The 16,740-nt window shown below is 42.4% G+C and overlaps 1 protein-coding gene across 4 annotated transcripts in view; it reads right to left on the bottom strand.

Annotated features, from left to right (window-relative positions):
* Nucleotides 1-16,740, bottom strand: part of LOC127009917 (uncharacterized) — an 84,614-nt gene that overhangs the window by 13,785 nt on the left and 54,089 nt on the right. Inside the window, exon 1 of one of the 4 annotated variants that reach the window (XM_050883447.1) lies at nucleotides 599-3,609. The exons of 2 other annotated variants lie outside the window; for them this stretch is intronic. In XM_050883447.1, coding sequence (XP_050739404.1) covers nucleotides 599-2,051 — 1,453 coding nt within the window. In that variant the 5' untranslated portion in view covers nucleotides 2,052-3,609. Of the gene's footprint in view, nucleotides 1-598; nucleotides 3,610-16,740 lie in introns of those variants that run through there. One more of the 4 variants, XM_050883446.1, reaches the window with a different exon arrangement.

The raw sequence follows: 16,740 nt of genomic DNA, 5'->3' as shown, positions 1-16,740 counted from the left end.
GGGAGGCTGGGGGCGATAAGAGGCAGGAGGGGCATAGGTAAGGGGAAGGTGGGGGTCAGGTAAGGAGGGGTAGGGGGCACAGGTAAAAGAGGGGAGAGGGAGATAGGAAAGGGGCTAAAAGGGGAGGTAAAGGTGGGGGGTGAGGTCAGGGGCAAGGGAAGGGGGACAGGAGAGGGGTTAAGGGGGAGGGAAGCGGTGGGAAGGAGGCAAGGGGAGGGGGACAGGAAAAGGGGTTAGAGGGACAGGAGGGGAGGAAAGGGGTTTGGTGGGACAGGAGGGGGGGAGGAAAGGGGGTTGGGGAGGAAAGGGAGGTGGGAGGAGGAGGCAAGGGAGGAGAACAGGAAAAGGGGTTAGGGGGGACAGGAGAGGGGGGAGGAAAAGTGGTTGGGGAGGAAATGTGAGGGGGGAGGAAAGGGGGTTGGGAAGGAGAGGTGAGGGGGGAGGCAAGGGGGGAGGGGGACAGAAAAAGGGGTTAGGAGGGGGGAGGAAAGGGGGCTAAGGGGGGGGGAAGGGAGGTGAAAGGGGAGACAAGGGGGGAGGGGGACAAGAAAAGGGGTTAGGGGGGAGCAAGGGAGAGGGGGGGGGGGGGTCATCTCACCGGTGGCGGGGTCAACCGGATACACCAGGTAGACGAGTTGCACCTGCACGCCCTCGTCCTCAGGCTGGGGGGGCGGGGCGCGGCGGTCCCCCTCACCCCCCCACGGCTCGGGCGGCGGGGTGGGGGGGCGGGGGGAGGTGGGAAGGGGGGCGCGGCGTCTCTTCCTCCCCTTCCCCTTCTCCCCCTCTCTCTCCTCCTGGGGGGCGGCGCGCTTGCGGGCACGCGATCGGAATATGGATGCCCTGAGTGCCTCCAAGACGTGGCTGTGCTCGGGGGGGCGTGAGGGGGGCGGCGTGGGGGGCTGCGGTGGGGGCTGGGAAGGTAGTGGGGCGCTCTGGGGGGCTGACATGAAGGTATTCGGCACGGACAAATTCAGCCCTGGGCCAGCGACTCGGACTACCACAGGGGGGGCGGCTGGGGTGGCGGGGGTGAGGGATGTGTACTGGGGGGTGTATTGGGGGGCGTCCACACTCGAAGTCAGCACCTCCACTTCCGCTGACACCGCCGGCACCCCCTCCTCCTCCCCCTCCCCCAGTGTCACCTCCGTCAGCGGCACCCCGGAGTACTGAGCACCCCCTACTGGCACCCCACAAAAGGAGGTGTCGGGGAAGACCACCTCCTCCCCCCCTAAGAAGCCCTCCGCCCCCCCTGTGTACCCCTGTGGCCCCCCTGTGAAGATGCCCTGCGCCACCGACAGCTCCGTGAACGTTGGCGGCTCTTCGAACGTTTCCTGTCCTCCTTGCAACTCGATCAACGTTTTCTCCGCCTCGTGTACCGCTGCGAACGTTTCTCCCGCTCCATGTACCTCAATAAACGTTTTCTCTGGCTCCTGTACTTCTCGAAACGTTTCTTCTGCTCGTTGTACCTCGATGAACGCTTTTTCCGCTTCCTGTCCTTCTGCAAACGTTTCTTCCGCTGCCTGGACCTCGATAAACGTTTTTTCCTCCACTGGCAGCTCTGGGAACGTTGTCTGCGCGGCCTGTAGCTCGGGAAACGTTTGTCTGTGTGTCACTTGAAGCTCCGTTAGTGATTTCTCTCCGGGGTGTGTGTGGCTGGGGGGGATGTAGTAATGGGGGGTGACGGGGGGGACTGGGGGGAGCATGGGCGGGGTGTTGAGAGGTGGGGGGCGCTGCGGGGTAGTAGGGGGGTCTGCAAGAGGGGCTGAGGGGGCTTCAAACATGGCCAAAGCTTGCTGGGATGTGATTACCAAGTTGTCATCATCCAGAGGGAAAAAGGACACCTCCCCCAGCCCCTCTTCGGCTAACTCAGGGGTGACTGGGGGCGGCGCGCGGCTGTGGAGGGCTGCGGAGGGGGGCGTGGGGGAGTCCTGTGGGGGGAGGGCCGGGGAGGGGACGCTGGAGGGGGTGGAGGTGGTGGTGGTGGTGGTGAAGGTGTTGAGGTCATCTTCGTTGACAGCGGCCACGGCGGCGCTTAAGATCTGCTCGAGTTGCATGGTTGTTGTTGTTGTTGTTGTTGTTGTTGTTGTTGTTGTTGTTGTTGCTGCTGTTCTTCTTTTTCTTTTTCTTCTTCTTTTTCTACTCCTTCATATTCTTTTTCTTCTTCTTCTTCTTGGTGGTGATGCTTCTGTTGTTGTTGTTGTTGTTGTTGATGTTTTTTTCAACTCCTACTTCTTCTTCTTCTTCTTCTTCTTCTTCTTCTTCTTCGTCTTCTACTTCCTCTTCTTCTTCCTTCTTCTTTATCTTCCTTTCTTTTCTTCTTCTTCTTTCAACCTCTTAGTGGCCAGCAGACTTTCAGCAGGTAGGTTGGTTGTACAAGCAGTAAGGGGCTAGGATAACCACACTTCAGCAGGGCACTTCACTAACCAGCAGGAGAGCCTTCAGTAGGTAGTGGGACTTGTGGGTAGTCAGCAAGACCTCGTAACAAGCAGGAGAGGGGTTCAGCAGATGCCAGCAGTCACTAAATCTTATATATGAGAACTCAGCAGACGTTCAGCAGAGTTCAGTCTTTCAGTCAGCAGGAAAAGCTCTCAGCAGTAACCTCTTGACACTTCACGCAATTCAGCAGACTCAGCAGGTTCAGCAGACCCCGGAACTTAAGTTGAACGAATGAGAAGTCAGCAGGAGCGTTGAGTAAGCAGAAGAGTCGATCATTTACCAGCAGGGGCTCTTGCGACGACTCAGTAAGCAGGAAAATGTAGTAGTAGGCGTTCAATAGGCAGTTTCGTCGTTCAGTTGAGCTCACGAATCCGCAGGCTGTTCAGCAGGAGCGTTCAGTAAACAACCGCACTCAGCAGACACTCTATTCACGTCCAGAGCTCAGGAGATCCCTCAGCAGTACCAGATTCTTCAGCAGGTGGACACAATCAGGTCAGCAGGTAAACTTGACAGGTAAACTCCCAATCAGCAGGTTAATTACAGGTAGTTTCTGAGTCAGCAGTGGTAGTTCTTCAATGTCAAGTGGGCACAATCAGGTCAGCAGGTAACTTACACTCAGCAGGTAAGGTAAGGTCAGGTCAGCAGGTGATGTGAATGGTAATACTCAGCAGGGATCAGTAGGGGGTCAGCACACGGATCAGCAGGCACTCAGCAGATGACGTCAGCACAAACACACACAGGAAGAGGAAGAGAATGGGAAGGAAGGGGAAGAGACGGAGATGAAGAAGGAGAGAGAAAAAGGATGAAGGGAAGGAAGAGAGGAGTTGATAGGTAGAAAGATAGATAGATAGATAGATATGGAAGAAAAAAATGAATAGATAGATAGATATAGATAAACAAATAGGTAAGTAAACAAGTAGGTAATTAAAGTAAACAGGTATGCGTGTGTGTGTGTGTGTGTGTGTGTGTGTGTGTGTGTGTGTGTGTATGTGTGTGTGCGTGTGTGTGCGTGCGTGCGTGGGCCGGGCAGGTGAGTTGAACAGGTGCGCGATCAGGCAGGTAAGATGAGGTAACCGGAGCGAGCCACCTGCACGGCCAGCCCAGGTGAGTGCTGAGGCCGGAGTGATGCTGAGGGTAGCGTCATGCCCCGCCCTGGTGCTGATGCTGCCCCACCCCCAATCAGTCCCTATCTACCCCCCCTCCCCCCTCCCCCCCTAGCAATTACACCCCTTTTGCCCTATAAGTCACTCCCTCTCTCTCTTCTTCTCCTTTTTCTTCTTCTCTTCTTCCTCTTTCTCGTTCTTGTTTTTTCTTTTTCTTGTTTTTTATTTGGTCACTTTCTTCTTCTCCTCCTCCTCCGTTTCCTTCTTCTTCTTCTTCTTCTTCTTCTTTTACTTGTTTTTTTTTGTTCTTCTAGTTCTTCTTCCTCTTCTTATCCTTACAAGTCTCCTTTTCTCTTCCTCTTCTTCTCCTCTTCCTCCTCTTTGTTTGCTTTATTCTGGTTGTTTTCCTTTTTTTTTCTTTCTTTCTCTCCTTCTCCTCCTTGTTCTTGTTCTTCTTCCTCTTCTTCTTTTTCTCCCATTCCGTCTACCCATTATTTCTACTACTATCCATTTCTCTCTCTCTCTCTCTCTCTCTCTCTCTCTCTCTCTCTCCTTTATCCATAGTATCTCTTCATTTCTCCTGTTTTTTTTACTTTTCCTCTTCATCATCTTACTCTTCTTTTCTTCTTTTTTCTTCTTCTTCTTCTTCAGTTCTTAGATCTCCTGTCCTTTTCTGATTGTCTTCTTTTTGTTTTCTTCTTCCTCGTCTTTTTCTTCTTCGTTCTTCATCTCTTTGTTTTCTTGTCTGTCTTTGCTTATTTTTTCTTCTTCGTCTTTTTTATCTTCTTCTTTTCTTCTGCTTTTTCATTTTCTTATTTATCTTCTTTATTTTAGTTTCTTTTATCTCCTTCCTCCTCCTCCTCCATTATCTTCATATCTTTCTATCTATCAATATTACGAGTACAATAGTTTTTTTTTTCCTTTATCTTAATCCTCTTTATTTTCTTGTCCACCTTCATTAGAGTTCTTTTTCTTTCTTTTTCTCTTTTTTTTTCTTTTCCTCTTCTTTTTTTTCTTCCTGTCATACTTCATTTACCTCCTTTTCTTCTTTTCCATCTTGATTTTTTCTTCACTTCTTCCTTTTCCTCTTCTTCTTTTTCCTTTTCTTTCTCTTTCTTCTCCACATTTTCCCCTTTCTTATGCATCTTCATTATTCTCCTTCTTCATCTCCCTTTCCTTCCTCTTCTTTTTAATTTTTATCTCCTTCTTCCCTTCCTCTTTCTCCGTCCCTTCCTCTCCCATAATAATAATAATAATAATAATAATAATAATAATAATAATAATAATAATAATAATAATAATAATAATAATCATTTTCTTCTTTTTCTTATCATTATCATTATTAAAACACGGAATAAACAAAGGAAAACAATCGTAAAAACAACAATCTGTATCTTCATTTTTTTTATCATTCACAAACACGCAAAAAAAAAAAAATGCGAGAACAGGCTTGGGTAACAGGGGACGGAATGGCGAGCTCCGATTGGCTGAGGGCTGCCGCGTCTAAGCCAATCACAGGCCAGGGTTCCTTCTTCTCTTTGGTCCTGATATATTGTTTTCAAGGAGGGTGCAGAAGGGGGAGGGGAGGGAGAGGGAGAGGAAGGGGAGGATTATGAGGGCGAATTACGTTCATATCAGGAAGGAAGAACACAAAGGGAGAACAGGTCGAGGAGGAGGAGGAGGAGGAGGAGGAGGAGGAGGAGGAGGAGGACGAACAAGAAGTGAAAGAGGAGGAGGAGGAGGAGGATCTACTACTACTACTACTACTACTACTACTACTACTACTACTACTACTACTACTACTACTACTACTATCACTACTACTACTACTACTACTACTACTACTACTACTACTACTACTACTACTACTACTACTACTACTACTACTACTACTTTCACTACTTTAACCATAGAGTGCAAAAAATAAAATATAAATGTAAACACACGTAAAACAAAAAAATAAAGAATAGAATAAACAAAAATAAAAAATAAGGTCTATGGAAGAAAAGGAAGACAAAGAAATATAACAAAATAAGACAACAAACAAAATAACAAAATAAATCAAATAATTCATCCCCTCAAGACAGATGTGAGATATATATATTTTTTTTTTTGCTTCATTCACTCCGGCTTCTTAGAGACAACAAACGAGAAAATAAAAGTGTCCGCCGGAATCTGAGTGAGAGTGAATGGGTTCCAATACTCTATAAAAGGTTCAACGCACTCTCAGTTTCTTTTCGTTAGTGCTTTATACCGCATTGTTCTTTTGTTTTGTTTTTCAGTTTTCCAATACTGGCGTTTCCTTCCTCCTCCTCCTCCTCCTTTTTGTTTTTCTCTTTTTTAGTCTTTTTCTTTATATAACATTAGCAGCAACAGCAGCAGCAAGAGTAGCATTATTATTATTATTATTATTATTATTATTATTATTATTATTATTATTAGTAGTAGTAGTAGTAGTAGTAGTAGTAGTAGTAGTAGTAGTAGCAGTAGTAGTAGTAGTAGTAGTAGTAGTAGTAGTAGTAGTAGTAGTAGTAGTAGTAGTAGTAGTAGTAGTAGTAGTAGTAGTAGAAGGAGGAGGAGGAGGGAGAGATGGTGGTTCGGGTGGGAGGGGCAGAAAAAAAGCAAAAAATCTCTCTCTCTCTCTCTCTCTCTCTCTCTCTCTCTCTCTCTCTCTAGCTCAGGGTTAAGCGGCGCTGGGAGCCACGTGTGTGCGTGGCTCCGTGCCCTGGGGGTCAGAGGACACATGGGTCTCTCTCTCTCTCTCTAGTAGTAGTAGTAGTAGTAGTAGTAGTAGTAGTAGTAGTAGTAGTAGTAGTAGTAGTAATAGAAGAAGTAGTAGTAGTAGTAGTAGTAGTAGTAGTAGTAGTAGTAGTAGTAGTAGTAGTAGTAGAAGCAATAGTCACAACGACAATAATAATAATAATAATAATAATAATAATAATAATAATAATAATAATAATAATAATAATAATAATAATAATAATAATAATAATAATGATGTCACTCCCTCCATAGATCGCCTCTTCCTTGTCCTCTCTCTCTCTCTCTCTCTCTCTCTCTCTCTCTTCGCTTCCGTACCAGGACAAGACAGGTACGCGATGAAAGGGTGAGAGAGAGGGAGAGTGGGAGGGACGGAAGGGGGAGAGGGAGAGAGAGAGAGGGAGATTGTGGAGTAAGTGAATGAGGGAGGGAGGGAGGGAGAGAGTAGGTGAGGTAGGTTGAAAATTGCCTGAAGATTTTGGGAAGGAGGGAGGGAGGGAAGGAAGGAAGGGAGGGAGGGAAGGGAGGAGGGAAGACAAATAAAGGAAGGAAGAACAGGAAGAGAATGAGACAGATAAAAGTAGGGAATGAGAGAGGGAAGAAGAAATGGAGTAGATGGTAAAGAAGGAAGGGAAGATGAAAGAGAGATGATTTAAGGAGTAAAGGAAGGAAGGGGAGAACGAGAGAAGAGTGAAAGAAAACGAAGGACCGGAAATAAAGAGAAAAGGGAAGAGAAAGATGAGGGAAAGAGAGATAATTTAAGGAGTAAAGGAAGGAAGGGGAGAACGAGAGAAAAATGAAAGAAAAAAATACTGGAAAGAAAGAAAACAGGGAAGAGAAAGAAAAGAGAGGAATAAATAAGGAAATAAAATTAAAAGATAATAATTAATGAGTAAGAACGAAAAGCGATGAAAAAATATTGGGAAAAGGAAGAAGAGAAAGAAGAAGGAAAAGAGAAGGAAGGAAGGAGGGAATGAAAGAGAGGACTCGAGAATAAGAGGAAATGATTGGATAAAGAAGAGAGGGAGAGGATAAAGGAGGGAGATAATAGCTAAAATATGGAGGCAAAGATGAGAGAGAGAGAGAGAGAGAGAGAGAGAGAGAGAGAGAGAGAGAGAGAGAGAGAGAGAGAGAGAGAGAGAGAGAGAGAGAGAGAGAGAGAGAGAGAGAGAGTATTGCTAGTTGCTAGGGAGAGAGATTACACATTGCCAAGGTCTCACTTCCGGTCTTCCTGAAGTTAAAAATTGATACTGATTTCATTTTATTTTCCTTTAGACAGTAATTGTGACGAGTAAAACTTGTAATGGTACACTTTTATTAATAACTTCTTGCTCTGGTAAAGTAAAATCTATAAAAATCATATCAAAGCTGTTTTTTTTTTTTTTGTTTTTTTTAGACAGCTTTCAAAATCAATAAAACAAGTATCATACCTGTTTTTTTTTTTAGACAGCTTTCAAAATCAATAAAACAAGTATCACACCTGTTGTTGTTTTTTTCGACACAAAAAACGATAAATATAATGAAAAATAAAACAATCAAGTAGATGGAATAAAAAATAAAAATAAAAACAATGCGTGGGTTTCCTGGGTATTATCACACTTGTTATGCTCTTTAAGTTCTTTCCTGTGTTTTTCGGGAGGTTTAAAGGTTAGAAGAAGACACAGATAAGTGATAACAGAAGAACAGTTGGTTAAGTATAGGAGACGAGAGCTCGGCGCGTGGAAATGGTGGGGACAGAAAAAAAATATACAAAAATCTCTCTCTCTCTCTCTCTCTCTCTCTCACACACACACACACACACACACACATAGATCTCGGCGCGTTTTGTGGATGCGCCGAGATCTCGTTCCTTACTTAACTAGCTGTTCTTCTGTTGGTTAAATAAGAAGCGAGATCTCGGCTCGTCCACGAAACTATACTATACGGTTAAGATGCGTTTTGAGGACGCGCCGAGATCTCGTTCCTTACTTAACTAGCTGTTCTTCTGTTGGTTAAATAAGAAGCGAGATCTCGGCTCGTCCACAAAACTATACTATACGGTTAAGATGCGTTTTGAGGACGCGCCGAGATCTCGTTCCTTACTTAACTAGCTGTTCTTCTGTTGGTTAAATAAGAAGCGAGATCTCTGCTCGTCCACGAAACTATACTATACGGTTAAGATGCGTTTTGAGGACGCGCCGAGATCTCGCTTCCTACTTAACCAACGGAAAACAGTTGGTTAAATAGGAAAGGAGAGCTCGGCGCGTCCATGAACCGAATCTTAACCGTTGTTTTACATATGTTCACCAGTCAGTGTTTATCGAAGTTTTCCCAACAGTTAATAAATTTGAGATATTCACTTGATAAGCTTCCAGTGTGTGTTTGGTAACTTTAGGTCAATCCCCGTTTTACAGAGACAGAAATACAGACAGGCAGACATACAGACAGGCAGACAAGCAGACAGATATACAGACAGAGACAGACAGACAGACAGAAATAAAGACAGACAGACAGACACAGACAGGCAGACAAGCAGACATATATACACAGACAGACAGACAGACAGGCAGATAAGCAGACAGATATACAGACAAACACAGACATACAGAAATAAAGACAGACAGACAGATAGACAGGCAGACAAGCAGACAGATATACAAACACAGACATACAGAAATAAAGACAGACAGACAGACAGACAGGCAGACAAGCAGACAGATATACAAACACAGACATACAGAAATAAAGACAGACAGACAGACAGACAGGCACACAGACAGACGAAAGCATTATCATAGCGGGCTTTTTTTTATGCCCTTGAGCTGTCTCCTTTGTTGTAAAAAAAAAAAAAAAAATCCTATTCATCTGGGAAGCGGACGTTAACAAGCACAATTTGTCCTACAAGTTTTAACGGAGTCACGCATTTCAGGAAAGATTGCACGGGACAGGATGAGCCGTGGAGCGAAAGGATGACACCGTTGTTAGTCACTGTATGTGTTACGAAATTAAGGAAAGATTATGAAGGTCACAGAGCAAGGTTTCCGATTAGGTAACACAAGAAAAAAGGAAAACCATGAGATAACTTTGGGAGTTTCGTTTTCTAAGTTGTGAAATATGAAAGCTCTGAGCGTGTGACAGGCTTACCGGAAACATGACAAACAAGAAAAAAAGTGTGAGATAAAAACTTTAATAGTCGATTATATATTTTTTTTCAATTTTGTTACGTATTCAGGAAACGTATTTAAGGATCGAAGAACAAAAATACAAAGAAAGAAAGAAAAAGGAGGCCAAAAGATAAGAAGACTATGATTAAGAAAACAGCAGAAGAAGGAAAGGAAGAGATGAAGAAGAGGAAGATAAAAACATGACTACTAAAAGAAAATATGATTAAGAAAACAGCAGAAGAAGGAAAGGAAGAGAGGAAGAAGAGGAAGATAAAAACATGACTAGTAAAAGAAAATATGACTAAAGAAAATAACAAAGAAGGAAAGGAAGAGAGGAAGAAGAGGAAGATAAAAACATGACTAGTAAAAGAAAATATGACTAAAGAAAATAACAAAGAAGGAAAGGAAGAGAGGAAGAAGAGGAAGGTAAAAACATGACTAGTAAAAGAAAATATGACTAAAGAAAATAACAAAGAAGGAAAGGAAGAGAGGAAGAAGAGGAAGATAAAAACATGACTAGTAAAAGAAAATATGACTAAAGAAAATAACAAAGAAGGAAAGGAAGAGAGGAAGAAGAGGAAGAACAGAAAGAGCAAAGGATTAGAAGAATATGCCTTAAAACAAAGAATAGAAAGGAGACAGGAAGGAAGGGAAGGAAGGACAAGAAAAACATGACTACGAAAACGGAAAGGGAAAGAAAAGGAGGAAGGAAAGGAAGGAAAGAACGAGAAAAATATGACAAACAAAACATCAAAGAGAAAACAAGAAAAAGAAGAAGGAAAGGAAACGAAAGAAAAAGAGAAAGATGGAAGGAATAAACTAAATAAAAAACAACAACAGATAAATAGAGAAATGAAGAGAGAAAGAAAAAAAACAAAACATCGAAGGAAAGCAAGCAAGAGAGAGAAAAAAAGAAAGGAAACGAAAGAAAAAGAGAAAAACGGAAGGAATAAACTAAAATAAAACAACCCAGAGAAATAGAGAAATGAAGAAAGAAAGAAAGAAGGAAAGAAATAATTGCCAGAAATCGCCGGTCTCATAATACATAAATGCATAAGTATCTTTTCAGTTTCCTGGCGCTACTTCCACATGTATCCTTAGTTGCATAATCACACTCTGTACTGCCTGGGGGTTGGGATGGCATGCTCCTCCCTTCTCCTTTGTTGTTTACTTGCAACAATAAACTATCAATCAATCAATCAAGGATATAAAAAGGCTTAAAAAAAACCCACCCACGTATCACAGTTCATTCGCAAAACTTCGTGTGCTCTGGAGGTGTGAGTGACAACAGAGAAGCTCCTCCACCACAGAGTTTCGGCAGGTCTTAGCGTCGTATTTTAAAACATTTCGTCGCCCAAGTTCACATATTTGACATGGCTTTCGTAGGAGCTGTAGGCCTTTCCAGGGGTAGTTTATGACCCTGGTGGTAGTTTGACCCTTCCTCTGTGCCATGAACCTTAAAAACCACTCATGAAAACCCGATTGATCCCCTCTTTGACCTTTAGAAATAGTTGATGTGAGAAGCGATGGTGTCTTAAAATACAGCCCTTAACCCGGTAGCAGCGACGGGCCAAATTTGTGGCTTTACCGTGTACCAGCGACGGGCCACATTTTTGCCAAGCTATACAGTAAACCCCCCAAAAAAGATGATACATAAACTGATCACAATTGCGTTGATATATATTATGAAGTGGTTTACGAGAGCGATGATTTTTGTTTCTCATTAATTCGGCAAGAGGGGCCTTTAAGAAACATGACCCCCGCAGCTACCGGGTTAATTAGGAGAAGGTTCGCTACTCGTTCTCTGATTCTTTTGTTGTTGTTCCTGAATGGCTGGGGAAAATACATTGATTCAGGCACCCCTCGAACTAAAAAAAATAATAATAATAAAATAAAAATAGATAAAATAAAATAAAAATGTAATGATAGAATAAGGAATGACAGAATACGATAAATAATAACAAATATAATAAGAATAAGAATAAAAATGATGCTATACGTAATGAGAGAATAACATACACAATAGTAATGATATAATAAAAAATAGGAGTAAGATAGAATTACTAAAGACAGAATGACATAGAAAGTAAAAATGACATAATAAAAATAAGAAGAATGATAGTATAAGGATATGACAGAATAACATAGATGATAATAATGTCAATAGGAATAAGAATGAGAATAAGGAAGGACAGAATAACATAGACAATAATAATAATGATAATAATAATAATAACTACACGATCTACTTACAACCTAACCAACAAACTAACAAACTAACTCATCTAAGTAACAAAAGAATTATCAAACTAAATTGAGAATATATACAAAAACGGATGCAAAAAAAATAAAAAAATATGATAGAGATAAGAAGTAGGAGAAAAATATTTGATAGAGAGAGAGAGAGAGAGAGAGAGAGAGAGAGAGAGAGAGAGAGAGAGAGAGAGAGAGAGAGAGAGAGAGAGAGAGAGAGAGAGAGGAGGAGGAGGAGGAGGAGGAAGAGGGTGGAGTCCTTCCCTTAAGATATTATGCCACGTGGGATGTGTGTGTGTGTGTGTGTGTGTGTGTGTGTGTGTGTGTGTGTGTGTGTGTGAGGGGAAGGAAAGGTTATAATTTTGCACACCACAGGGCAAACTACTACTACTACTACTACTACTACTACTACTACTACTACTATTACTACTAATACTACTTCTACTACTACTACAACTATGGGCCGTTTGACTATTGCTGTCATAAATGGGGTCCTGGTGAGAAATTTGACTATTATTATTATTATTATTATTATTATTATTATTATTATTATTAGTAGTAGTAGTAGTAGTAGTAGTAGTAGTAGTAGTTTGCCCTGTGGTGTGCAAAATTATAACCTTTCCTTCCCCTCACACACACACACACACACACACACACACACACACACACACACATACATCCCACGTGGCATAATATCCTAAGGGAAGGACTCCACCCTCTTCCTCCTCCTCCTCCTCCTCCCATCATCACGTCGTTATGCTCTTTCCAGCTTCTCTCTCTCTCTCTCTCTCTCTCTCCCTTCCTGGACCTTGAACACCTTCGGTACAGGACGGCCAATACCTCACAGGAGGCACGGGTTGATGTAAGTGCCCGCGGATTCTGGGTGCGCGGACAGCGGGCGTTCATGGACATCCGCATATTCGACCCGATGGCTGCCTGTCACCGTGAGCTGCCCCTGCAAGCCGCCCACCACAGGAACGAGCAGGAGAAGACAAGGGCATACGGTGAAAGAATCCAACATGTGGATCAGGGCAGCTCCACCCCCCTTGTCTTCACCACATCCGGCGGGATGGGTCCCAGGGCCCAATGCTTCTACGCACGCCTCGCGGAACTAATCTCAGAAAAGAAGCATCAGCCAAGGAGCCACGTTGTCGCCTGGATGAGGTGTCGCCTCTCGTTCTCCCTGCTCAGGTCGGCCATCCTATGTCTCAGGGGCACCAGACACTCTGGCCCAAAAGCCACCAACATCTCCACTATGGACTATGAAGCCACAGTGGTGGAGAGTGACATTAGGGTGGGTCGGGAGTGACTTGAGTAGGGAAGGAAAGGGGGATCTAGACGTAATAGATGATAGGTGATTTAGTGTCAGGTAGTATTAGTGATATGGTTGGATGCCACAGTCATTAGCGAACAGAGTTGGGGCTAATGACCTCCAAGCTATGGAGCCCTCCATGATTATGTGTCGGGAAAATAAACATGGGTAGTAGTAGTAGTAGTAGTAGTAGTAGTAGTAGTAGTAGTAGTAGTAGTAGTAGAAGTAATAGTAGTTGCTGTTGTTGTTGTTGTTATTGTTGCATTCTGTCCACCTTAATAAATATGATTAAAAAAATCTTCTTCTCTCTCTCTCTCTCTCTCTCTTTCCACTTCCAGGAATGCAACTGAAATGAAGAAAAAAAAAGAAAAGAAAACACGTCGAAGTGGAAAATGAATGAGACGAAAAAGAAAAAAATGGATGAATGACAGAAAATGAAAGAACACACACACACACACACACACACACACACACACACACACACACACACACACACACACACACACACACACACACACACATCTGCGTTATGCTTTAGGCAACGCTGCAGGAGGATGAGGAGGAGGAGGAGGAGAAGGAGGAGGAAGAATGTGTGGACGTGGTCAAGCCCTCCAGGACAGCTTCAGGGTTGGTACACACACACACACACACACACACACACACACACACACACACACACACACACACACACACACACACACACACACACACATGAGCCACGTGTGTAAAATGTATACATAGCAATGCCTCCGAAAATAGACGAATAAATAAATAAACAAAAAATTAACAAGGTGTGAATGCGCATATAATCACACACACACACACACACACACACACACACACACACACACACACACACACACACACACACACACACACATTAACGAAAAACAAAAAAAGCTATAATGGTCACAGAAGAGAATGATAATTATGTAACTTCTAAAACTGATAAAAAATAATATAAAACAATTCGAAAATAAAACTACACAACTACTACTACTACTACTACTACTACTACTACTACAATAACGAGCTGGAAAAGGAAATGCATGAAAGAAAAAAAAATTAATGCATAATAATAAATAAAAAAAATAAGATGCTAATAAAGAAGTGACTAGACGAACTATGAACGTGATCTCTCTCTCTCTCGTTTTAAATCTTTACAATGAACTATATTTAATCAGAAACAGGATACAGAGAGAGAGAGAGAGAGAGAATGAAGAAACTCGTACGACTGATAAACTGCCTCTAATACATCCCGTGACCTCTTCTTGGCAGGACGAGGTTGTGTGTAATTCGGGATTGCCAAGGAAATTATATGTAAGCGACCACGAAAACACCACATTATCTCTGCCAGACTTCCTCTCTCTCTCTCTCTCTCTCTCTCTCTCTCTCTCTCTCTCTCTCTGTTACTACCTATTCATAATTTTTTGCTTCCTTCTCAGCAATTTTATTTCCATTCTCTCTCTCTCTCTCTCTCTCTCTCTCTGCTTCCTCTCAGCAATTTTATTTCCATTGTTTTCTCTCTCTCTCTCTCTCTCTCAGGTTAATCAGTTAGTTGATATGTTATTTTCTGAAGGGTAAGGAAAGGTAAGGTAAGGTGGGGTTTGGTAAGGTTAGGTAAGGTTTGACCAGGTAGGGTAAGGTAAGGTAAGGTAAGGTAAGGTTAGGTAAGGTAAGGTTAGGTTAGGTTAGGCAAGGCAAGGCAAGGCAAGGTTAGGTTAGTTAAGGTTAAGTTTAGGTAAGGTAAGGCTAGGTTAGGTTGAGTAAGGTAAGATAAGGTTAGATAAGATTAGGTAAGGAAAGGTAAGGTTAGGTAAGGTTAAAGTAGGTAAGGTATAGGATAAGGTAAGGTTAGGTTAGGTTAGGGAAGGTTGGGTTAGGCAAGGCAAGGTTAGGCTAGGTTAAGTTTAGGTAAGGTAAGGCTAGGTTAGGTTGAGTAAGGTAAGGTAAGGTAAGATAAGATTAGGTAAGGAAAGGTAAGGTTAGGTAAGGTAAGATTATAACTGATTCATAATTAAGCTGTTGGTTGTTTTTATTATAAAGCATCATTTCTTGTAAGGGGGATGAAGAGTGAAAGAAAAATAATAATTAGAAAGAAAGAAAGAAAGAAAGAAAGAAAGAAAAAGACGTAAAGGAAATCGTTATCAGATAATTAAGATTCTTGAAAAACAATAACACATCCAAGCTTATTAGAAACGTTTTGTCCTACTATCCACCACCATCACTACTACTACTACTACTACTACTACTACTACTACTACTACTACTACTACTATTACTACTTCCACGGCTAAAGTCACTCCTTGAATACCGAAAACAAACGTCACCAAAGAAAACGTCAACATTTCCTGGTACACAACGTTATTTTTCCTCCTCCCCCCTCCCCCCCCACCCCCGAGAGAGAGAGAGAGAGAGAGAGAGAGAGAGAGAGAGAGAGAGAGAGAGAGGAAAGGGAGAAAAAATCAGAAAAAATATAGCAATAAATAAACAAAAGAGAAGGGAAGAGGAAAAAAGGAAGAGAAAAGAGAGGAATACGAAAGGGAGGGAGGGAGAAAGGGTTAGAAAGACAATAAAAAAACAATAAAGAAAATGGAAGAAGGGAAAAGAAGAAATAAAAGATCAAGGGGAGAGAGAGAGAGAGAGAGAGAGAGAGAGAGAGAGAGAGAGAGAGAGAGAGAGAGAGAGACCTTGGATGTCTCCCCCACCAACTGAGTCTGGAGATAAGAGAGATTAGGGAGATAAGGAGGGAGAGGGAGGAGGGAGGAGGCGAGGGAGGAAGGGTGGAGGAAAGGAGGAAAGGAGACAGATAATTATAAAAAATAGGATAATAATCTGATTTCCTGAGAGAGAGAGAGAGAGAGAGAGAGAGAGAGAGAGAGAAGCATACAGGCAGACAGCAAGATAGACAGAGGCAGAAGGACACAGAAAGCAAAACAAACAACAAAAACAATAAAAAGTAAATCTAAAGAACTTCAAACACTTAACAACTTCCTTTTTTACTTCTAACGAAAACAAGAAACGAAGCAATGACTGAAGTATATTAGGAACGCTGAGTAACCTAAATTCCGGCTTACATAACGGAGCTCAAACTGATAAAGCCTTACTTAAGTAGCCTAGCTTAACCCTAACTTAGCCTAGCAACTACAGAATGACTAAGCTAAATGATATGGATTAAATTTGCAAGGATAGGAAGGAAAGGAATTGGAAAAAAGGTAGATGTGTAAGGATAGGAAAGGAAAAGGAAAAGGAGGCAAAGGAGAAAGAAAATAACATAACAGCCTAGCGATTACAGAATGACATGACCAAGCTAGCCTACACGTTTTATATCCATGAATTTGTAAAGGAAGAAAGGAAAGGGATTGAAAAGGATAGGCACGGAAGGAGAAGAGAAATTAGGAAGGGAAGGGGAAGGAACCTAATCTAACAAAGTAACAGAATGACTAAAAAAAACTACTCAAAGCCATATGGAAAGAAAATTGAAAAGGATAAACTTGCAAGAAGAGAAGTTAGAAAGGGAAGGGAAAGGAACCTAATCTAACAAAGTAACATAATGACTAAAAAATCTACTCAAAGCCGTATAGCCTAGGAAAGGTAGACAAGAAAATTAGAAAGGACAAACACGCATAGAAGAAGAGAAGTTAGAAAGGAGAGGGAAGGAACCTAATCTAACAAAGTAAATAGACTAAAAAACTACTAAAGCCATATGGAAAGAAATAGGAAAGGTTAGATATTT

Source organism: Eriocheir sinensis, chromosome 42 (genome assembly GCF_024679095.1).
Source record: "Eriocheir sinensis breed Jianghai 21 chromosome 42, ASM2467909v1, whole genome shotgun sequence".
NCBI classification, from domain to species: Eukaryota; Metazoa; Arthropoda; class Malacostraca; order Decapoda; family Varunidae; genus Eriocheir; species Eriocheir sinensis.
The sequence above is the reverse complement of the archived record's forward strand: the minus strand, read 5'-3'. Positions and strand labels throughout refer to the sequence as shown.